Below are 22,852 nucleotides of genomic sequence, written 5' to 3' on the forward strand. Positions count from 1 at the left end.
GTGGGTCCTGGGGATTGAACTCAGGCTGTCAGGCTTGGTAGCAAGCATCCTTACTGGCTGATGGCCTTCAACATTGAACCTAAATATATAGGTATTGAAAATGACATATGGAGAGATAGCTTTAGAGTAAAAGTCGGTAGTCTTCCATGTGTCCAGCATTGATTGAGATTTTAGAAACAATAAAACAAGATAGAAGCTTGCAGTGCCTCCCTTTTGAAAATGTATCATTTAGTAAGCAAGCAAAATTGAAACACAAACTCACAAAGTGAGTTGAGAGAGGCATTTGGCTTAGGAAATCAGGCTGCTGAGAGTCTTGCTGACTGTGAGGGTAATCTGTAGAGCAGTGTACAGAACAAGGAGTCCTAGGTGGGCAGTGCTGCTGCATGCTTACTGTCTCAGCACCTGGGAGGTAAGAGGCCAGAGAATTGTGAGGTCAAGGCCAGCTTGAGCTGCACTGTTAAATCCTGTCACAAAGTAAAAACCAGAGGAAGGAGTCTGGGAAGCATCCCAGGTAGAGAAAAGGACCTCTGTCTGTTTCTTTTCAGAAGGCTTTTCATTGTCTAGTGGTTTCACCTTGTGACTGAATGGTCGCAGCAGCAGGAGGGAAAGCGAGCTCATCCTTGTCCTTACCCTTGCTGTCTGTTCTCTTGTCCCAGGTGGAGTATGGCCCTTGTGTGGTGGCTAGTGACTGCTGGAGCCTCCTGCTTGAGTTCCTACAGAGTTTTCTAGGTAGCCACACGCCAGGGGCACCCACAGTATTTGGGAACAGACACGATGCAGTCTATGGGCCAGCAGATACCATGATACAGTACATGGAACTCTTCAACAAGATCCGAAAACAGCAGCAAGTGCCAGTGGCTGGGATCCGTTAGTGACTGGCAGCTCCCCACCTGCTGAGCTGTCCTCAGGGTGCTGTCATCAGGGTCTTGGGCCCCTGGCCTGGCTGGTTCCCAGCTATAGCTTGTGTTCCAGGGATTTGGACGTCCCTCCTGACCCTGTCACAGCTGCTTTTACTTCATGCTTTAACTGGATTTGGCTGGTCCTTAAGAATGGGGATTGTGAAGAATGGAAAAGCCTGGACCTTCCTGCTGTAGGGCAAAAAGTAGGACAGGGCTAGCCTGTCTACCCTGCAGCTATGTCCCCCAAAAGGTAGGACAGGGTGGTCCCTGTCTGTGCTGGAGCTGTGTGTCCTGGTGCTGAGGATCTGGTGCAGGCTGTATGCCTGTGCTATATGGAGCTCCCCTGTGCTTGAGGATGTGGCTGGCCTCTCCTGGAGATGGCTGGGTGGCAGACTGGGTTGTTGGTTGCTAGAGTGTCGCTTTCATTCTTTGGACACTGATGTCTTCACCCACTGTTTTAAATTATGTGAACCTGTAGGCCAAGCTGCTGGAGCAGAGGGCTCTTACTGCACAGTTTATTTTTGGTTAACAGTTCAGAGGCATTCAGTTCCCCAGAGCAGAATGAACTCCAGTTACCAGGAATTTGGCTTCTTATGCCTTACTGTTCCTTCTATCATACTGCCTCCAGAATGCTTTCCTTACCACAGGATCAAAGCATGCTCAGTAGCTTCGTGCCCACATTCTGCTGAGGAAAGATATCGAGAGGGATGGTTTTCAGAGTTGCTCAAATCACTGTGGACACATGGTCCTGACACTCAACACTCAGTTTTTTCAGGGTGCTTCCTAGGTTGTCTTCTTGTCTTGCTTGGGCCTTGAATTCATTGATATTATTGCTCACCTGCCTCACACCTGCTACAGAAACATTCAAAACGTAGACAGGCTTGGGAAAGCTGTAAATATACGAAGTGTAGGGTGTCGGTAAGGATCCCATCCTCAGAGCACACCTAAGCAGCTTCTCTGAGGTGCTGGTCATTCTTGTCTCCTAGTTCTGGCTGGCATGACAGCTTCGCTCCTCACACCTTCCTGGTGTGGCTCTGTTACCCAGTTGTTCACTGTTACTTCCTCTTGCTTTTGTTGTTGATCTTTTACTGTTGCTCTGTAAAAACTGAGGTGTTTTAGATACCACAATAAAACAAACATTACAATTTGGGCCTTCTATTCTGTATTTGGTCTTGTTGCAGTCTGTCTACTTTGTGCTTTGTACTGGTTGCCTGAAAACACAGATGTGGTAAATATGGACTCTCATTTCCTACATAAGAAAGGCTCAGTTTCTAAAAGATTAAGAAAAGCATAAACAATCTAGCATCTTGTTAGTTGTAGTTACCTTGCTTGCATACTCAGCATTCTTGATTTTTTTAAAAAAGATTTTGTTTTTGAGTGTGTGTGTGTGTGTGTGTGTGTGTGTGTGTGTGTGTGTGTGTGTTGGGAGTGGGACAGGGGTGTGTGCTTGAGTATGCAGTACCCGGGGAGGCCAGAAGAGGGCATCAGCTCCTCCAGAGTGTGTGTGTGTGTGTGTGTGTGTGTGTGTTGGGGGGTGGGACAGGGATATGTGCTTGAGTATGCAGTACCCGGGGAGGCCAGAAGAGGGCATCAGCTCCTCCAGATATGGTGTCATAGGCAGATTTGGGTGTTGGGAATGGAGTCAGGTCCTCTGCAAAAGCAGCAAGCATTCTTAACCACTGAGCTGTCTCTTCAGTCCCTTTGTTCTTGTTCTTTTCCATTTGGGCTCACAGTTGACTGGCTTTACACATGAGATCAAACCTGAAGAATGACCACTTTATTGAATACTCTGGTCCTTGTCAATGAATGGAAATGCAGCACTGAAAGAAGCTTGCTAAGCAAAACACCTCCTAATAATGGAGCAGGTGATGGCTCTGCCGGCAGAGGCCCCAGAACTGAACTGTGACTAGTGTCTGTTTGGCTTTCACATGCAAGTCTGGATGGGGACTCTTAGAACACTGTAGGACAGTTGTCATTATGCAACTTTTTGAAGGTTCAAGTTGCATGGAAGTTGGGATTATATATATACTTAAGGGGATGAGGGATACTTATCACCATTTTATAAATACTAGGACCCGGAGCTCCTGACTTAGCCTGGTTGGCTGTCCAGCAAGCATCAGGAATCTGCTGAGATTGCACATGTATTCCTCTTTACACTTGCCTTTTTATGTGTATTCTAGGGATAGTTCTCAAGTGCTGGGCCAGGAATCACTGACGGAGCTCTCTCCTCATTGCCAAGCAAAGCTTCTTCATGTCCTAACCTACCTGTCCCAGGCCCTATCACATAGCATAGGCTAGCTTTAAAATGTGTATGTGTGTGTGTGTGTGTGTGTGTGTGTGTGTGTGTGTGTGTTGTATCTGTGTATTTGGTTGTGTGCATGTAAGTGCAGTGCCCAAGGAGGCTGAAAAAGGAAATCAGATCCCTGGAGCTGGAGTTAAAGGCAGTTGTAAGCCACCCAATATGGGTGCTGGGAACTGAGCCCGATTTCTTTAGAAAAGTACACAATATTAATCACTGAGCCATCCATCTTTCTACCTCTGTATAGGGTAGCTTTTAAGGCTAATATAAATTCTACTGAACTTTTTTGGAGTCATTCAAAAAGAGAATTTAGCCTAGCATACCTTTAACCCCAGCACTCAGGAACCAGAGAATAGAGGCTCTCTGAGTTTGAGGCTAACCTAGTGTACGTAGCTCGAAGACAGCCAAGGACTACATAGGCAGACACTGTCTTTAAAGGAAAAGAAGAGAATTTAAAACCTGCAAGATGGCTTGGCAAGTAGAGGTACTCAAGCCAAATGATCTGAGTTCAGCCCGACATGTGGAGAAAGGACCAGCTCCATAACTGTGTTCTGACTTGCACAGTATGGCAGGCAGTCCATGTGTGCACTCCCGCCTCAGGCATGCTCACAACGACTTCAAAAAGAGAATCTGGTACATTTACCCTGAAGCTGGGCATAACACTGGGAACCTTTATTTGTGTGGGAAAGGCAAGGCTGGCTTGTGGCAGGTGTGCTGGGGCTGCCAGTTGAGAGGTGCTGCTTTAGGAGACTACTGACTGGCAGCCGGCTAGAGTGCTGGGCTTAATCAAGTCTGTTCTTTGGGTTGAACAGAGAATCTATATCCTGGGAATAATGCCTGCTTTTCATATAGCAGAGAAGTTGAAAGGGAAATTTATAAACATGAAGATGCTGTGTCTGGCTTTTTCTTCTTTCTTCTAAAATTTGTGTGTGCACCACATTCATGCCTGATCCAGAAGAGGGCATGAGATCTCTTGAGACTGGAGTTACAGATGGTCCCGCGCACCTGTGTGGTGCTGGAATAGAACTGAAGTCCTCTGCAAGAGCAGCCAGTGCCATTAACCGCTGAGCCATCTCTCCAGCCTGTCTGGAGCTCTTTAATGTACTGACAATGTACTGACAGTTGTCTGCTCTGCCTCCCAGTGCTGGAATTAAAGGTGTGCACCGCCACTGCCCAACCAAGTGACTGGCCTAGAACTATGTATACAAGGTTCACCTCAAACTCAGAGATCATCCAGGTGATCTTCCCTGCCTCACAAAAGCAACAGAGAACAAAATAGATTTAGTTTTGGGATTCCTTGGGTTTTTATTGGTTTGATTTTTTTTTTTTTTTTAAAGCAGAATCTCATTTACCTAGGCTAACTTGTACTCTATAGACCTTGAGCTGTTGAATGGGCCTAAGTGTTGGACCACAAGTGTGTGTCTCCATACCTGGGGAAATATTTACTTCAAACTAGTAACTTTTATTAGAGTTTAATCTGAGATCTAAGGGAGACATTACATACACACACATACACACACACATACAAGAAACATACATGTCTTAAAACATGTGTTTATATAGTGCCATCAAAGAACACTTGGATGCTTCTCTGGTTTTCCTACAGTTGATCAGGCTTCTGTGCTAAGGCAATAGGTGTTTGCTGTTCTTTCTAAAACCTTTTTTTAATTGTATTTTATTTGTATGTGTATGTTTGGACACATGCATGTTACCGTGAGAAGACAATGTCTAGGCATCATGTTGCGTTAACCATGTAGTCCCAGAATCAAATCCAGATTGTCAGGCTTGGTGGTAAGTGATTCACAGGCTGAATCGTCTAACCCGGTCCTCCACCTTAAACTACACACACACCTTTGTTTCACAGAGGATGGAGGACATCTTGCAAAAACCTGCGCTCTTCAAGCATGCACATCCAGGGGATGGAAATGGAAAGGCAGGATTATTGGCAAGCACCTTTACCCTCTGTGCCAGCATGTTTATTTGCCCCTTATTGCTCCTGTGTGTTGTTTTTTAAGAATTATTTATTTTATGTGAGTATGGTATCTCATCGGATCCCATTACAGATGGTTGGGAGCCACCATGTGGTTGTTTGGAATTGAACTCAGGACCTCTGGAAGAGCAGTGTTCTTAACCTCTGAGCAATGTCTCCAGCCCCTTATTGCTCCTTTTTTCTTGTCAGTGCAAACAGTCTAACAACAAAGGCCGATTATTTTTAATATTATTTTAAAACTACTTTGGGTCTCAGAGTTCCTCTGAAAGGCTCTTACGATTCCTTTTTTTTTTTTTTTTGGTTTTTCGAGACAGGGTTTCTCTGTTGTAGCCCTGGCTGTCCTGTAACTCACTCTGTAGACCAGGCTGGCCTCTGCCTCCCAAGTGCTGGGATTAAAGACATGCACCACCACTGCCTGGCAGCACAGACTTCAAGAACCAAAGTATGTACTCACAGTGATAGGGTGTTGGAAGTGCGCTACTTCCTCACTCAGAAAAGCACCTTGTTAGGGAAGGGACACTGACTAAGGTACTGTCTTCTCCAAGACAGCTGTTGGCACCTTTACAGGTTCTTATTCGCTTATGTGAAGAGTTACAACTTAGAATTCTGTAAGAGAACTGTTAAATGGGACAACAATGAGAGGCACAAGTTGTGGCTCTAATTAGGGATCTCAAGTCCAGGAGACTTCTCGAATTACACTGCAGGGTTCCCTCTGCCAAGGAGACTTGATTTCTCCTATGCCAGGTTTGAGACACTTATCCAGAATTGTCCCTGAACTCACTATACAATCTACATACAGAGCGTAAGAACTCAGTGTTATCCTGCTTAACCATATCTGACTTTATTTTTTAATTTTTGCCCTTTTTGCTTCCTTCATAAACACAGACATAAAGCCTTGAACCACTGTAACATACAATGCACGTTTATTCTTGTTTTCTTAAAATGTGTTTAGCCGCCTTAGGCTGTCTTGGGTGTTGTAACAGTGCTTATCTTATTTGGAGGGACACCCCCCAAGGTCTGTCAGCACAGTGTATCCAGGAAGCTTGCCTGCCTTGCAAAGGGAGTCTTTCTGTTTCAGAATGGACTTTATCCCTCTAGGAAGTCCCTGGGGCCATGCCACCTAGGTCTGAATTTATTTTCCAGTGCCCGTTTGAGGAGCGATGAACCTTATTTTGTCCCCGGATTTCATAAAACAGCTGAATGCCGCCTGAGTCGTCAGTGGCAAAAATCCACACGTGTGTGTTTGTCTGGACGCCAAGAGTAACTTGCAAAACGCTGCCTCAGGAACCCCCAGGTTCGCTGGCTGCTGCTACACCGTAAAGAAAACAACAAAACCAAAAAATACATGGAAGTGGGAAAGGCCTCTTTGGAGCGGTGAGACGTACAGAAGGTAAGCCGCAGGGTGTGCAGAATTCCTTTACCTTTACAGATTATGGGGTGGGGGTGGGGCGCTCGGAAAAGTGCCTGGCCCTTTAAGGAGGAGGGCCAGACCGTAGACTCTGTACCTTTAAGAGCCTCTTTGTCTAGAAACCTTCTTCTGTACCCTTCTGTGCCTCAACCAAACTTTGCCGGTGACTCACGCCGCGCTGTGTCTCTGCCTCTCACGCCGGCCCGCCACAGCCGCTGACCCAAAACTTGGTGCCCGCGGCACGAACCTGCGTAAGGGGCGCGGGGGCCCGGGGTCGGCCGGGAGGTGCGCCGTTGGCGCATTGCGGGACCTGGGGGCGGGGCTCTGGCGGGCGGGCCAATGGGCGATGAGGGGCGGGGCCGCCCGGTCGTCTAGCGCTCCGGTGACAGCTCGCGCGTGCTGATGATGGCGGTAAATAGAGGGGGAGGGGGCTGGGAAGGGGGCGGAGGGCCGGCGGGGCGGCCGAGGGGGCGGCCGGGGGCGTGAGGGGCAGCAGTGGCTGGGAGTTCGCGCAGACATTCGGAGGCGGGGACACGCGGCCCCGGCGTGCCGGCCCTCCCCTTTTAAAGGAGAAAAAAAAAAAAATCCCTCACCGGGTGAGGGGCGACAAAGGCGGCGCGCGCCTAGCGGGCGGGAGGAGCGGCGGCAGGGGGCGGGACCGCGACGCCGGCGGGCCCGGGCGCCCGGGGCGGGGACGGCGGGCGGCGACCGCGAAGGCGCGAGCCCCGGCGCGCGGACGCTGCGTTTTGGCGGGGTGGGCGACGTCTGGGGTCTGAGGTGAAAGGTTTGAGGGGAGAGAGGGGAAGGCAGACTGGGGCGGACGGAGGGGCGGTGCTTCGCTGAGTCTGAGATGAGGAGGATTAGGAGAGAAAGGGTTAGAAGCCAGAGAGTGGAGTGAGAAAGGAGCCCAGGCTGGCCCAGGGATGAGGTTAGGAAGCCCGGGGCTGGGAAGAGGGATCCGGGGTCAGGGCTAGGAGCAGGGGTCTGGAAGAGGCAAGGCTTGGCAGGTGGGAGGTGTTGGGGTGAGGGGTGCCAGGGGCAGAAGAGTTGCAAGTGGAACACAAGGAAGGAGCGGAGCCGGAGCTTGGAGCTGGGGTAGTAGTTGGGAGTAGAGGAGAGTGATTAAGAGCCAGACGTGACAAGGGTGTGAACTAGTGCAGAGCTGGGGATGAGCTGCAGGGCTGGGAGCCGCTGGGGTGGGATCGACAAGGTGTGGGTCAGTAGCTGGTGAGGTGTAAATTCTGTAAAGTGAGGGAGACAGATCTGGATCACAACCAGGTGGAATCAAGAATCGAAGCGTTAGTGGAAGGGCTAAAGGGAAGCGAGCTGAGAGCTGGGCGTTAATAGGACAGTTCTTGGAGAAAGAGAAAAACGCTGAAAGGACGCTAGAAGCAGGGTGGAAGAATGATGGTGAGCTGGGACGGGGAAACTGGGGAATTGTTTATTGAAGAGGTTCAGCAAGATAAAGATAGTAGAGTCAAAAGACTGGATGAAAGGCAACCCGAGGAGATGAGCAACGAAGAGATGGGCCCTGGGAATTAAAGGATGGGATGGGGAGTTGGGGAAGAGAAAAAAGATTAAGGGATGCTAGGGGAGTCCTGGTGGGTATAGAACTGGGGTGGGCTGCACAGGCGTGGGAACCGAATATTTTGCCCTGGGGTGCCCCGGAAGGTCTGGAAGGGGCAGGGAACAAACGCTGTAGTGAAGGATCCAATGTAGGGAGCCTTTGGTGCAGAAGATAAGGAACCATGGTGAGTGAAAGGGGACCTAGACTCTTAAAGCCTGAGAAGTAGGGGCCCAGGTGGGGGTGCACCATAGGAGTTCTTTGTTAAGAGAAATGTGTATTGAATTTGTGAGTCCTTTTGTCCCTAATAATAGGAAATTCCAGAAACCTTTTGCTCTTGAGTCTTGGATCCAGTTTCCATCTTTCATTGCAGGAAAATCCACTTTCATGTCCACTTTGAAAAGATGAGACCCATTTTTACTTGATTTTGTTCTTGTGGGATAGAAAAATTGGCCGCCTTGGGTGCTGAAAACCTAATGTTGTGCTAAAGGGTAAACAAGTTGTGTTTATTTACAATGTGACTGTGTGATGTGGTAGTTGGGGTGGGTGAAGGAGCAGTTTTAGAGCTGACAGCACTGGCCTGGGCATCTCATTGAAGAGTGCACCTTTGGGGACAGAAAGACATGACTCGTTTGGTTTTCATTAATCAGACAGATTTCTGCCTAATTGTTTTCAGCAACTGAGAGAGAGAGAGAGAGAGAGAGAGAGAGAGAGAGAGGTGTGAATAACCAACCAGGGAAGTAGGGAAGTTTTACTGAGCAGGAGTCTGAAGTGAGAGGGAGGGCATTGAGTTCGTATGCTGCTTTCAGTTTTGTTTGAGACATTTTTCATGGGGTAATTTCTCACTCTGCAGATTTTCAGACAATGATGAAGAAAGGTGGAGTGTAGAGCTGTGGAGAATTTTAGAGCCGGGGGAGTCATCTTTTAGATTACATAGTGGATTTATGAGTATCTTATATGAAAAAAAATTCTGTAAGATTGTAGTCCCTCTGCCTGTTGTGTTTTATGATTGTGAATAGGAAGGGTATACTAATATTCTTTAGAACCTTTTTGATTTGTAAGGCTCATTTTTAATTAAAATAATTGCATTTATTTGTATGTATGTGGAACACTTATGGAAGTCAGAAGACAACTTGTGGAAGTTGGCTCTCTCTTCCCATCAAGAGTGTACTGGGGATTGAACTCAGATTGTCAGGCTTGGCAGCAAGCTCCTTTACCCAATAAGCCATCTCTCTTGCCCTATAAGACCATTTTGGGAATTAAAGGGCAGATGAGAATTTAGGGACAAATTTTAGGTTATTCTTTCTTGGTAGTGTGTTTTAATGATTTTTCATTCTAAAGTGATTATATTTAGCTAAGAATATTAATGAGTATTTATTTCATATTTGATAATGTGAAAAAGAATGTATAATTTCTTTCCAGGAGCACAGGGGGTAAAACTATTCTTGAAGTTTTTTTTAGATTTTATGTGTATGGGTGCTTTGCTTGCATGTATGTCTGTATACCACATGCATGCCTGGTGTTTACAGAGGGCCACTGCAGAAGACGGAGTCAGATTCTCCAGGAACTGGAGTTAGACAGTTGTGAGCAGTGTGTGGGTGCTAGGAATCTAGTGTGTGTCTTCTGAGAAGAGCAGGCCAAGGGCTCTTACCCACTGAGCCATCATCTCTCCAGTTGTGTTCTCTAGGTTATTTCACTGGTGTACATTCAGATAAACAATGGCACCTTTTCCCCTCGAAGTCCTGAAGAGGTTGTAAGTGTTGCTGGCAGTGGAGCTTTTGTCTAGGGAATGCAAGGTCTTGGGATTGGTCCTCAGCACTGCAAACAAGGTAACCTCAAGCAGTCCTCGTCCAGGGACTGGGTGTGCAGCTCAGTTGGTAGAGGGCTCGCCTAGCATTCATGAAGGCCTGGGTTGGATTCCTGAGCACTGCATGGTGGTGCATACCTGTCATCCTAGCACTCCCAAGGTGTAGAGGTCAGCCTTGTCTACATGAGTGAGGCCGGGTCCAGCCTGGGTTACAGGAGACTGTGTCTAAACAAACAAACATAAGAAGAGGCCAATACACACCTCTGGGGTTAGCATTATCTCTAATAAAACAGCCCAGCCTCCGTTTCCAGGGTTGTGTGATCTTTAGATTGCTCTTCTTTGGCGGATATTTGCATATGGAGCAAAACTTAGGTTTCTGGCATTAGGTTTACTTTTGGTTTGTGAATATCAGAAACATGGTGCGTGCGTGCCTGTGTGTAACTTAGAATCTGAACTCTGGATTAACTGTTAGTTGTACTAAGGGCAAGCATATAGTTCATGGCTTCTGCTAGGCAGATTCAAAGTAGGTAGTGATTTTAGCAACTTAGAGACTTTTTTTCTTTCTTTTTTTTTTTGGTTTTTCAAAACAGGGTTTCTCTGTAGCCTTGGCTGTCCTGGAACTCACTCAGTAGACCAGGCTGGCCTCAAACTCAGAAATCGCCTGCCTCTGCCTCCCAAGTGCTGGGATTAAAGGCGTGCGCCACCACTGCCTGGCATAGAAAATTTTTTAATTATAATTTTTTGCTGCTAACTGAGATTAGTCTGAAAATATTAACTTTGAAAATGAAGAGTATCTTTAATTTGAGATGGCTATTTATGTGAATTATGTGCACATGCCTGTGTAGCTGTGTTTGGGCTGTTTAAGGTAATGTCTTTCTTTTTAAATTTTTTTTAAAGGTTTCTCACTTTTTAAGGTTTATTTATTTTTATTTATATGAGTACATTGTTGCTGTCTTCAGACATACTAGAGGAGTGTATCGTATCCCATTATAGATGGTTTGTGAGCCTCCATGTGGTTGCTGGGAATTGAACTCAGGACCTCTGGAAGAGCAGTCAGTGCTCTTAACTGCTGAGCCATCTCCAGCCTGGTACTGTCATTTTTATGATGCAGTTGTCTAAAGGTGTTCTGTCTGTGTGTCTGATAATACAAGCTACAGGCTCAGTCAAAGGAAGGAGCTTCTTTGAGCGGGGCCTTCTGTTTCCATTGCAGTGCTCTTGTGTACTAGAGCGCTGTTGGGAATGGTTGCTTCATACTGCTTTCCCTCTCCCTCTCCCTCTCCCTCTCCCTCCCCCTCTCCCTTCCTTCCTCTGCTTTATTCCTCCTCTGTGCTGGTCACCACCTCCAGAGTACCACATGTGCTGGGCAAATATTCTTACCAAGGAACAGCACCCTCAGCCCTCAGCACACATTTCTAGAACTGAAAATGGATGATCTTTTCTGTTTATGGGATGCTGGTCTCACTACACACCCCTGGTTGGCCTGGAACTTACTGTGTTGACTAAGGTGGCTTTGAACTCACCTGTCTCTGCTGCCATAATGTTGGAACTAAAGCGGTGGGTCACCATGCCTAGCTGAAAAATGAATGATTTTAAATTCAGACACTATTGCTTAAAAGGACTCCAGTGTTAGGTTTTAGCTGTGTTCACCATAGTTTGTTGGTGGTTTGTTTTGAGACAAGATCTCACTGTATATCTCTAGTTAGCCTTGAACCTACTATATAGAGCAGGCTGGCAGGAACTCATAGTGCTCCACCTTCCTATGCTTCTCCTGTACTTGGAGTAAAGGTGAGCTCTACCAAACCTGGCTTGTCCTGGCTTGTCCCTAGTTTTCTGTTTTTGTTTTGAGACATGACGTCTCACTGTAGGCCAGCCTGGTCTTAAGCTGACTGTGTGGTCTAACTTAGCTTTAAATTTGTGGCCGTCCTTCTGCTTAGCTTCTGAGTACCAGCATTATAGGCTCCAGCACCAAACCCAGCCATCACTGGAACTTAACTTTTGTTTTAGTTATTTGCTAAGAATAAAACTTACTTATATTTTCAGATTTGGACGAGTCGGATGTACATAATTTTTTTTTTCTGGTTAATTGTAGAGTCTTTGGATGGGAAGAGACCTTGAAAGAACCTCCGGTTTATCTGCGACTTCAGTCACTATCCTACCTAAATTATCCCAGGTAGATCAAATTTACCCCATTTTCTTAGAAATCTAAAGTGTCAACAGGGAATCTTGTAGGTAGTCTCTTTTATTTTTAGGAGATTTATTTTTTTAATAATCAGTGCATACTTAATGTTATTCATATTCATTTCCTTGCTTTGTCCTCAATCTTTTACTAGGAAAAAAGTCACTATTGTTGCATTTATAAAATCACTAGCTGGTGTAATACCTCATGGCTGTAATTCCAGCAGTGAGGAAGCAGAGAATATTGAGGAGACAGGAGAATATCCAGGAGTTTGAATCTAACTTGGACTACTAAGTTCCAGGCCAATCTGAGCTCTAAGGTGATCTTGTCTCAAAACACAAATAAGCAAGCAAGCAACCTTCTGCACTGGTAGCAGAAGGTGTCACTGAGTTGCATGACCCTTGAGTACCAGAACCTGCCGTGAGTCAACTCCTCCCAGCAGTTCCGAGGCAGGACTCTTAAACTATTGTACTGAAATAAAGGGTCCTTTGAGATGAAGGGACTTCCCTATTTCTACAACGACATATTTATCTGATTATTAATAGTCTTTCAGCACAAATACTATTTCTATCAATGATATACTTATTTTTTATTTATTTATTTATTTATTTGGTTTTTCAAGACAGGGTTTCTCTGTGTAGCCCTGGCTGTCCTGGAACTCACTCTGTAGACCAGGCTGGCCTCGAACTCAGAAATCCGCCTGCCTCTGCCTCCCAAGTGCTGGGATTAAAGGCGTGCGCCACCACCGCCCGGCCTTATTTTTTATTTTATTTTATATTTGTAGATGGGGATTGTACCCGGTGCTTCATGTACATAAGCACGTGCTCTACCACCCTTACCCCTCAGCTCTTCAGTCTGTGTATACCCATGCACACGAGTAGGTGTAAGTGTTTCCTTAGTCACGCCCTACCTTTTATCTGGCTTCACCTTCTAAGCTAGGCTGGCTAGCCAGGAAGCTCCAGGTGCCTGTCATTTTTGACTCCCCAGTGCTAGAATTACAGATAAATGCCAGTTGTCTGGCTTTTTATGTGAATCTCAGCTATGAGATTAGTTCTCATAGTTCTTCTTTCATAGATCTTCTTTCCAGTCCTATCAAGATCTGCAGTTCTATTCTAAAACATCCTCTTTCCTCTCTTCTTCCCCACTCCTCCTCTCCTTCTTCCTCCTCCTCTCCCTCCTCTCCTCTTTTCCCTCCTCCTCCTCTCCTTCTTCCTCTCCCTCCTCTTCCTTTCCTCCTTTCCCTCCTTTTTCCCATTTTCTTTGTTATTGAAAATAGTGTTTCATATAGCTCAGCTGGACCTAAAATCTGGAACTGTCTGTATGTATAGAAAAGAATAACCTTGAATTTTTTTTTCTATTTCTTGTGAGACAGGGTTTCTCTATGTAGTGCTGGCTCTTCTGAAGCTCACTCTGTAGACCAGGCTGGCTTTGAACTCATAGATCCTCCTGCTCTGCCTCCTGAGTGCTGGTCTTGAATCTTAACCTGCCTTTCCCCCAGGTCTGGAATTTGAGAAGCTTCCCACCATACACCACCCTGTTCTGTTTCTTTATAAGTGGTGAGCCTAGGACCTGTGTCACAGGGTGACAACATCCGAATCACATGCTACACAGGGTTCTCCTGTGCTTTTACTTATTTTTTATCCTAAAATTTTTTTTTATAAAACCAACAACCCCAAACCAGTTTTCTAGCACCTTACTGTGTTGCAAATTGCCTATTCACTTTTGAAGTTGGAAAAATATTTTTTACTCAGTTGAAAGATTATTGCTATTTGAGGAAAAATGGAAGTTACACTTAAGCTATCCATAAGTAAAAATCTGTTCAGAACATTGTTATTTTATTTTCCTCTTTATTCTCTCTTTATGTATGCCTACCTAAAAAAAATGTACTAAGTACCAGTTTTCATCTGGTGACATGAATCAGTTTACTCACTAAAATTAAAAACATAGTTTGTTGAATATGGTGGTTCGCACCTGGAGTCTTAGCATATGGGAGACTGAGGCAGAAGAATTACCCATACATTCAAGAACAGCCTGAGTAAATTCTGGCCTAACCTGGGCTACCAAGTTGGACTCTCTATCTGTCTCTACTGAGACTACTGACTGCTTAACTTAGTAGCTGAGTGTGTAAATCGTGACAGGAAAAATGGGGTGGGGCTTCTGTTAGTGAGAATTTTTTTTTTTTAAGATTTATTTATTATTATATATGAGTACACTGTAGCTGTCTTCAGGCACACCAGAAGAGGGCGTCAGATCTCATTACAGATGGTTGTGAGCCACCATGTGGTTGCTGGGATTTGAACTCAGGACCTCTGGAAGAGCAGTCAGTGCTCTTGAGCATTGATCCATCTCTCCAGCCCCATTGGTGAGGTTTTTTAAAGTGTTTGTTTGTTTGTTTGCTATGGGCTCTTATGTAGCTGAAACTCTTGAACCTCCTGCCTACACCTTCCGATTTCTGTAAGTGTAGGCTGTGCTACTGATTTATCTTGGGGGTCTTGAAATGATACAGTCAAGGGGTCTGGATTGGGTTTGTTTTTCTCTGCCAGTTCAGAACTACACAGCAAGAAAGATGGAAGCGCAACAGGGAACAGCAGAGAAAGTGCTCCAGCACAGGGAACAGCAGAGAGAGTGGTCCAGCACAGGGAACAGCAGAGAGAGTGGTCCAGCACAGGGAACAGCAGAGAGAGTGGTCCAGCACAGGGACAGCAGAGAGAGTGCTCCAGCACCGCAGACAGAATGGACAAGGCATATGTTGGGGTGAGAAGATGCATGCAACAGGCAGGCACCTAGAGAAAAGGCTCTCCCTCTGCAGAGCAGAGGCTCAGCAGGCTTGGCTCAGCGGGCTCTGCTGCAGTCTCTTCTCCAGGGCTGCTGTTCCAACGCCTCTGAAGAGCCTTCCCCCCCTCCCGGAGGTTTGGTCTGTTTGAGGACAGGAGGGTGGATTGGTCCAGCTCTTGAGTGCAGATCTGACCTTGAACTTGTTGAACCAGTCCATCAGCAGAGGCCTGCTGGAGGAGACTAGAGCTGCTTGTCTCTGTCTGGGGGGTGAGGAAGAAGCTGGCCATCTTGGAAATGTGACACCTTTATTACCTAGCTAGGTCCACTCTCCCTGTCTGTCTAACTCCTGCTCTCTCACTACCATGACCTGCAAAACTACATTTTTATGACTGTGGGTTTTATTAGTTTTTCAGTCTTGAGGGAAGTTGCAGAAGTGACGTAAAGAGATTTTTATATGCCTTCATTCAAACTCGCTGCTGGTTTTTATATGATTTGCTTTATCATTGCTAAAAATGTTTAAACAAATAACATAGGAGAAAATTAATTTGGACACGTGTGTCTTAATAAAGAAAAGGGAAGGGACTGAGCTAGCTCAGTGGTAAAGAGTGCCTACTGCTCTTACAGAGGCTCTGAGTTCAATTCCCAGCACTCATGCTGAGTGGCTCTACACCACCTGTAATTCCAGGTATGGGGACCTCTGACACCTTTGGTCTCTAAGGGCATCTACATTCATATATACATACCCCACACAAGACACATACATATAAATAAAATTCCCCGGTGTGGTGGCACACACCGTAAAGCTCAGCACTCAGGAGGCAGAGGCAGGCAGGTCTCTGTGAGGGTAACTTCCAGGGCAGCCAGGGCTACACAGAAACCCTGTCTTAAAAAATCAAAACAAAACAAATTAAATACATACATACATATATGCATGCATGCATACATTCATACATACGTACATAAGCAAGCCTTTTTTTTCTTTTAAAGGAGGCTGAGAGATGGCTCAGTGGTTAAGAGATACTCTTGCAGCGGACCTCAGCTCCCATACAGCAGCTCATAATCACCTCTAACTCCATTTCTAGGAAATCCTGTGACTTCATATGGCTTTCAGCATCATGAGGCTTGCATGTGGTACATACATACATACATGCATACATACATACATACATACATACATACATACATACATAGAGGCAAATACACTCATGCACATAAAAAATTAAAATAGGGCTCAGGTGTGGTGACCCACCCAGGGATCAGAGGCAGGAAGATCTCTGTGAGCCTGGTCTACATAGTAAGTTCTAGGGCAGCCAGGGTTACATAGAGAGACCCTGTCTCAAAATAAATAAATACCTTTGGAAAAAAATGAACATTTGGTGTACTATGTCAAGATAGAATTTAGAAGTCAGGGGGTATTAGTTCAAAACCTGGAGTCTCAGCAATCAGGAGGTTGAGGCAGAAGGATTACCATAAATTCCAGGTCAGCCTGGGCTAGGTTGATTCAGTCCAGCTTGGGCTAAAGTAAGACCTTCTCTTAAGAAACCTAAATGAATAAATATTAGGAGGGTAATAACTTGTTAGGGTTATTCAGGGTACTTTTCTTTAGCAGATGCTGGGAAGGATCCTGTCACCTGTAAATGACAGATGTGTAGGCTCCTGCTAGTCACAAAAAGTTATGTTGCATCCTTAGGACATAGTAGCTGCTAATGTTGCACTGTGTGAGAAACGGCTGTTATGCTGTGCCATGAAATATTTGAGGTGATACTTTTTGTTTGTTTGTTTGTTTTTCTTTTCTTTTTCTTTTCTTTTCTTTTTTTTTTTTTTTTTTTTTTTTTTTTTTTTGAGACAGGGTTTCTCTGTGTAGCCCTGGCTGTCCTGAACTCACTCTGTAGACCAGGCTGGCCTCAAACTCAGAAATCCGCCTGCCTCTGCCTCCCAAGTGCTGGGATTAAAGGCGTGTGCCACCACTGCCCGGCTGAGGTGATATTTCTATCTTGAAGATTTTTATGCAGCTTCAAGGAGCTAGAAAGGACCAACATCCACAGGGTTCTGCTTCTGGAATGTTGACTGGGATTCATATAAGTTGGTCTGCCGTACATTGAGGTCATCTATGGAAATGATAACGTAGTCACCACCTCCAACCTAAATTTTGAACCTTTCCCAGTGTTAGCACTGGAGGAAATGAACTGGCCCCATCTCACCTCCAGAGAGTCTGCAGTCTAGGATGTTAAGGTGTGAATGCAGACAGAGCTGCCCAGCTGAAGCCAGGGCTATTGCTTCTGACTAATGTGAGACCCAGAGCTTGTGGGCTTCATTTCCTTTTCTCCCCTTCTTTAAGCTGTTATCCCAGCTATGAAATGTAGCTTCTTGTAAAAGCTGATTGTAATAATTAGAAACACTCCCCTTTTATAAGGACGAGAAAATTACAAATTATTTGAGAAGCATTGTTTCTAGTCATGTATTATTGTCTCTGAGACATGGACAGTTTTAAGACTATAATACCATTCCTTTCCCATTCACATGTTAATACAAATCTGGAAAGTAAGGGCTCCTCTGAAATGTTCAGTGTTGTTTTTATCATGTGTCAAGTTGTAAACAGCATTTTGTGACAGGTATTTTTTCTCTTTGTCTTCCTTTGAGCTAATTAGTAATTTATACTCGAGTAGCATCTCTCCCAGCCTCACTGTGTGAAAATGCTGTTGTTCCATGCTTTCCGCACAGTGGTGGCTGACACATGAATAGCACATCATAAGAGAATCAGTAAAAATTAATTTTTGCATGTTGTGAAAGGCTTTTTGTATGTATCTCTCTCCCTTTCCATCATGCCCTCCTTAGCCATAGAAATGTTAGGACCTTCTGTAACCCACTGCCTGAGGTTCAGTTTGATATTTTGTGTGCTGTGGGATTTGGGAAGGATTAGCAGGGCACTGCATAGTTTAGACCCCAGGAAACCAGTCTTCACTGCTCCCACTCCAGTAGAATAGCAAGCTTCCAGCATTGTTTTCAGAAGCCTCCAGGCAGTGCTGCTCTTGCTGGGCCAGGGACTGCTCCGTGGAGGGAGGGCAGTGCTGCTGAGGCTGAGTTAGGAAGGTGCTTTTGTCTGTCGCTTAGCTCCCAAAGGAAAGGTGGTCCTACCTTTGCATCAGCCTCTACAAAAGGCAGCTGAGTGATCAAAATATAAATTATAGCTGAGCTTTAACCTGTGTCCCACCGAGGCTCTGCACTCTTTCTTTATTCAGTTTCTGAATAAAGGGAAGATGTGCTGGGCGGGCGATTGTGTGTTTTCACTAGCACAGGCCTGTGTGGGGGATGTTAGAGCAGCAAGAACAGTTGACTCCTAAATAGCCTGAAGGATTCATTTATCTTGTCAATGTAAATTTTATTTGAAAATTAAAGCAAGGATGGGTAGACGTTTATTGATTTATCAGTTTTGAGCTAAAATCCTTCTAGAGTGGCAGATAAATTATGGTACTTATTTTTATAATGATAGCTACTAATTTATCAGGATAGTAAGGTCACAGTGCCTGTTAGAGCTAATTTGATTCTCCTTGAAAAAAAATTGTTACCTGGAGGTAAGAAAATTGGGAAAGAAAATGTGAATAGCTTATTTCAGTCATTGTTACTATTAGGGTTATCATCACAGGGCATTGAGCCTCTGAGGGTGAATTGGCACTTATGAACAGAGGTCATCTCATTCATGCAGGCACTTACAAAGTCTGTGGGTCTGAATTAGTATTTTGTTTTTCTAAACCCAAATCCCAGCCAGGCATGGTAGAATAGAATGTACCTGCAATCCCAGCATTTGGGAGGAAGAGGCCGAATGAGCTGGAATTCAAAGTAATATTAAACTGTGTTACCTAAACATCACAGGAGAGCAGAATTGGGTGCCCAGGACCTACATTAGGTGACTTAAAACCATCTCTTAAGTCCAGCTCCTGCAGATCCATTGCCCTCTTCTGGCCTCTTCAGGCATATAAACTTGGTGCACATAAACCTCCACTGCCCCATACAAAAGGCTTAAAAGAAAAAGCAGCAGCAGCCTCGAGAGATAGCTAGCTCAGTGCTTAGGAAATCTTAGAGCTCTTGTGGAAGACCCAGGTTTGCTTCCTAGCACCCACATGGCACTTTAAGACTGTGTCTGCACCCATGTAATACACATACATAAACGTATGCAGGCATGCTTACATACATATAAGTAATTTAAAAAAATAACTCTTTAAGTCTATTTGTCAGTCTCCTATTGCTGTGAAGAGACACCATGATCATGGCAACTCTTATAAGGGAAAGCACTTAATTCTGGGTTGCTTACAGTTCCAGAGGTCCCCTATCATCATGTTAGGGAACAGGAAAGTAAGTGCTTGACCATAAAGCCAAGTACACTCAGATGTTCCAGATGTGTGGCAGATATACCCCATGCATATGGCATGGTATACCCCATGTTGAAATCCCTATGGGTCAAGCAACAACAGCCTCCCCAGTTACACTATTAGCATGACTCTTGAATTCATCTTAGTCTACAGCTATTATTCGCTGTAAAATCTACCCAAGCTTTAAATTCAGTAGTTCCAAACATTTACATATAAATAAAATGAAACATAACTTACTACCCCTTTACCTGTACCCTTTTAAATGACAAACATGTAAAAGTCAGTGCTAGCCAGTCGATGGGGGTTGGGGACAGCTGAAAACTGTGCACACCGTTGCCAGGAATGGAAACTTTTCTTGGAGGTAAGTTTGGCAATGTTTATTATTAGAATTTCAAATGTGCGTATGTCCCTCTCTAGGAACTTGTTCTGTATCCATGTACTTGAGATAAAAAGAGAAGTATGAAGCCTGATGTGGTGGCTTAACATTGTAGTACCAGCAGTCAGGAGGGGAAAGCAAGATGGCAGCCACATGTTTAAGATAGCCTGAGCTACATAGATATAGCCCTTGTCTATAAAGATCAGAGAAGTGGGGAGGGTAACTGGGTTTTTGTTTTTTAACCCTCATGTTCTATCCTAAGAGGATGTGGAGTAGAACTGTCATTTTGCACTGAACATGGTAACCAGGTTTGTGTGTGTGTGTGTGTGTGTGTGTGTGTGTGTGTGTGTGTGTGAGAGAGAGAGAGAGAGAGAGAGAGAGAGAGAGAGAGAGAGAGAGAGAGAGAGAGAGAGGAGGTCAGAGGTCAAACTCAGACCACATCCTACAGAAGCCATCTGTGTTGCTTTTTTTTTTGTTGGTTTGTTTTGTTTTGTTTTTTGTTTTTGTTTTGTTTTGTTTTTTCAAGACAGGGTTTCTCTGTGTAGTCCTAGCTGTCCTGGAACTCACTCTGTAGACCAGGCTAGCCTTGAAATCAGAAATCCACCTGTCTTTGCCTCCCAAGTGCTGGGATCAAAGGTGTGCGCCACCACTGCCCAGGCTGTGTTGCTTTTTAAGACAGGGTTTCTCACTGGGACCTAGGGCTGACCCCCAAAGGGCTCCAGGGATGCTCCGGTCTCCACCCTTCTCCCACTGAGATTCCAAGGGAATTCACAGTGTTCCTTCCTTTGTGAGTGAGAACTGAGGCTGCGTGTTTGTGCAGTGACTGCTTTATTGAGTTGCCTCCTGGTCCCTGTGAGTCAGGCTGTGTTAGCATGTGTTGATGAGCACATTAACTATGGCACCTACATAGTGTCCAGTGGTCTGCCTTTGAAGTCTCTTAGAACAGGGCGATCTGCTGAGGCTTCTAAGCAGTTAGAACGGATGGGGGCAGGGGGATTCTCCAAAAGGAATTGTTTTCTCAGTGCACATGTGGGAATGAGTGTCTTCCCTGTAGACTGGGGTGTGGAAGTTGCTAGAGTTTTAGAGTTGCTTGTGTTCCAGTCCAGCTTATTTAAAGAACTTAATTAAAGCTGCTTTTCTTCCTTTTTTAGTCTTTCGGGGGTTTTTTGTATGTTTTTTTGTTTTGGAAGATAAGGTCTCAGGTAGCTCAGGCTGACCTTGAACTTTCTGGGCAGCTAGGACTGATCTTGATTTCTTGATCTTCGGTCTCAGCCTCCCAAGTGCTGGAGTTAAAAGTATGAGCTACCACATTTGGCTCTCAAAATATATTTCTATTGTATGAAGGGAAAAAAAAACAAGAAACAAAAAAAACAAAAACCCTGAAGGATTAGGGCTACAGCTTAGTGGGTTTACTTCCTAGCATGCAGCAAGCTCTAGGCTTGGTTACCTTCAAGAATGATGAGCGGGGCAGTGGTGGCTCCTGCCTTTAATCCCAGTGCCTGGGAGGCACAGGCAGGCAGATTTCTGAGTTCGAGGCCAGCCTGGTCTACAGAGTGAGTTCCAGGACAGCCAGGACTATACAGAGAAACCCTGTCTCTATAGAAAACAAAACAAGAAAAACAAAAACAAACAAAAAAAATGATGAGCTCTGAGGCTGGAGGGATGGCTTAGTGGTTTAGAGCTCACACTACTCTGCCAACAAAGGAGCTAGGTTCAGTCCCTCACACCCAAGTGCCAACTCACAACTAGCTGTAACTTCAGTTCTAGGGTATCTGGTGCCCTTTTCTGACTTCATGGACACACGTGTGGTGCATATACATACTTGCAAACAGAACACTCATACATACAAATAAATTTTTTAAAGGTTTATTTATTTATATAAGTACACTGTAGCTGTCTTCAGACACACCAGAAGAGGGCATCAAATCCCATTACAGGTGGTTGTGAGCCTCCATGTAGTTGCTGGGAATTGAATTCAGGACCTTTGGAAGAGCAGTCAGTGCTCTTAACCGCTGAGCCATCTCTCCAGCCTCCACAAATAAGATTTTTAAAATCTAAAAAATAAAGTTAAAAAAAAGAGAATGATTTCTAGGGGGACTGGTTAGTCAATAAAGTGCTACTCCTTCAGCAGACCATATGAAGAGCCAGGCGAGGCGGCTGCTCCTCCAATCAATGCTGTAGGCCAGGGCTAGAGAAGCTCACTAGCCAGCCAGCACAGCCAAATCATGAGCTTCAGTTAGAGAGAGAGGGAGAGGGGGGTGGGGGGAGCGGCAAGTGTTCAAGGAAGTACACTGGTGTTGACCTCAGGCCTCTACATGCATGTTCCAAACACTTGTGTGTGAGCTCACTGGGTAGTTGTAATATACATACTCTAGTATAATTTACTTTTTCCTTATATGTCCAATATACATACTTTTTTATTTCTTTCTATTTCATTTTTTATTTTTAATTGTTTGGGTTTTTTTTTGTTTGTTTGTTTTTTGAGACAGGGTTTCTCTGTGTAGCCCTGGCTGTCCTGGAACTCACTCTGTAGACCAGGCTGGCCTTGAACTCAGAAATCCACCAGCCTCTGCCTCCCAAGTGCTGGGATCAAAGGCATGCGCCACCACTGCCCGGTGAAAACAAACTTTTTTAAAGATTTTTTTTTTTTAGATTTATTTATTTTATGTATATGAGTACACTGATGCCAGAAGAAGGCATCAGATCCCATTACAGATGGTTGTGAGCCACCATGTAGTTGCTGGGAATTGAACTCAGGACCTCTGGAAGAGCAATCAATGCTCTTAACCAGCTGAGCCATCTCTTCAGCCCCCAAAACAAACTTTTTAAATTAAAAATAAGAAAAAAATTCTACTTAAACTTAACTCTTTTATAAGGTCTTTTTGCATAAATCAACATATGTGTGAGTTCAGAGTGGTCTTGTTTGTTTTGGTTATTGAGATGGAGTTTCACTATGTAGCTCTCCGCCTCCCCCCACCCCCCACTGTCTTGGAGCTCATATATGACCAGACTGGCCTCAGACTCAAAGAGATCCAGCTGCCTTGCTTCTGCCTCCCCAGCTCAGGGATTAAAGGTGTGTGCCACCACACTCTACCCTTTAAGACCCAGCTGGCCTTCTTAAGAGGTTTTTTAATTATGAGGTGTGTGTATGTATGTAATTATGAGGTGTGTGTATGTATGGTTAGAGGATA

The 22,852-nt window shown here is 45.0% G+C and overlaps 2 protein-coding genes across 13 annotated transcripts in view; both read left to right on the top strand.

Annotated features, from left to right (window-relative positions):
- The window catches only part of Med20 (mediator complex subunit 20), a 17,648-nt gene extending 11,151 nt beyond the window's left edge, over positions 1-6,497 (top strand). For 2 of the 10 annotated variants that reach the window (XM_031348035.1, XM_031348038.1), the window contains one exon: positions 657-2,057. In XM_031348035.1, the coding sequence (XP_031203895.1) occupies positions 657-872 (216 nt within the window). In that variant the 3' untranslated portion in view covers positions 873-2,057. Of the gene's footprint in view, positions 1-656; positions 2,058-5,502; positions 5,631-6,331 lie in introns of those variants that run through there. The other 8 variants (XM_031348033.1, XM_031348034.1, XM_031348036.1 and 5 more) reach the window with 8 other exon arrangements.
- Usp49 (ubiquitin specific peptidase 49) overlaps positions 6,452-22,852 on the top strand; it is a 59,519-nt gene continuing 43,118 nt past the window's right edge. Inside the window, exon 1 of one of the 3 annotated variants that reach the window (XM_031348021.1) lies at positions 6,452-6,578. The gene's annotated coding sequence lies outside the window, so the exon portion shown is untranslated. Of the gene's footprint in view, positions 6,579-7,244; positions 8,348-12,092; positions 12,138-22,852 lie in introns of those variants that run through there. The other 2 variants (XM_031348019.1, XM_031348018.1) reach the window with 2 other exon arrangements.

The sequence above is a fragment of the Mastomys coucha genome, unplaced genomic scaffold, assembly GCF_008632895.1.
Source record: "Mastomys coucha isolate ucsf_1 unplaced genomic scaffold, UCSF_Mcou_1 pScaffold3, whole genome shotgun sequence".
Lineage (NCBI taxonomy): Eukaryota > Metazoa > Chordata > Mammalia > Rodentia > Muridae > Mastomys > Mastomys coucha.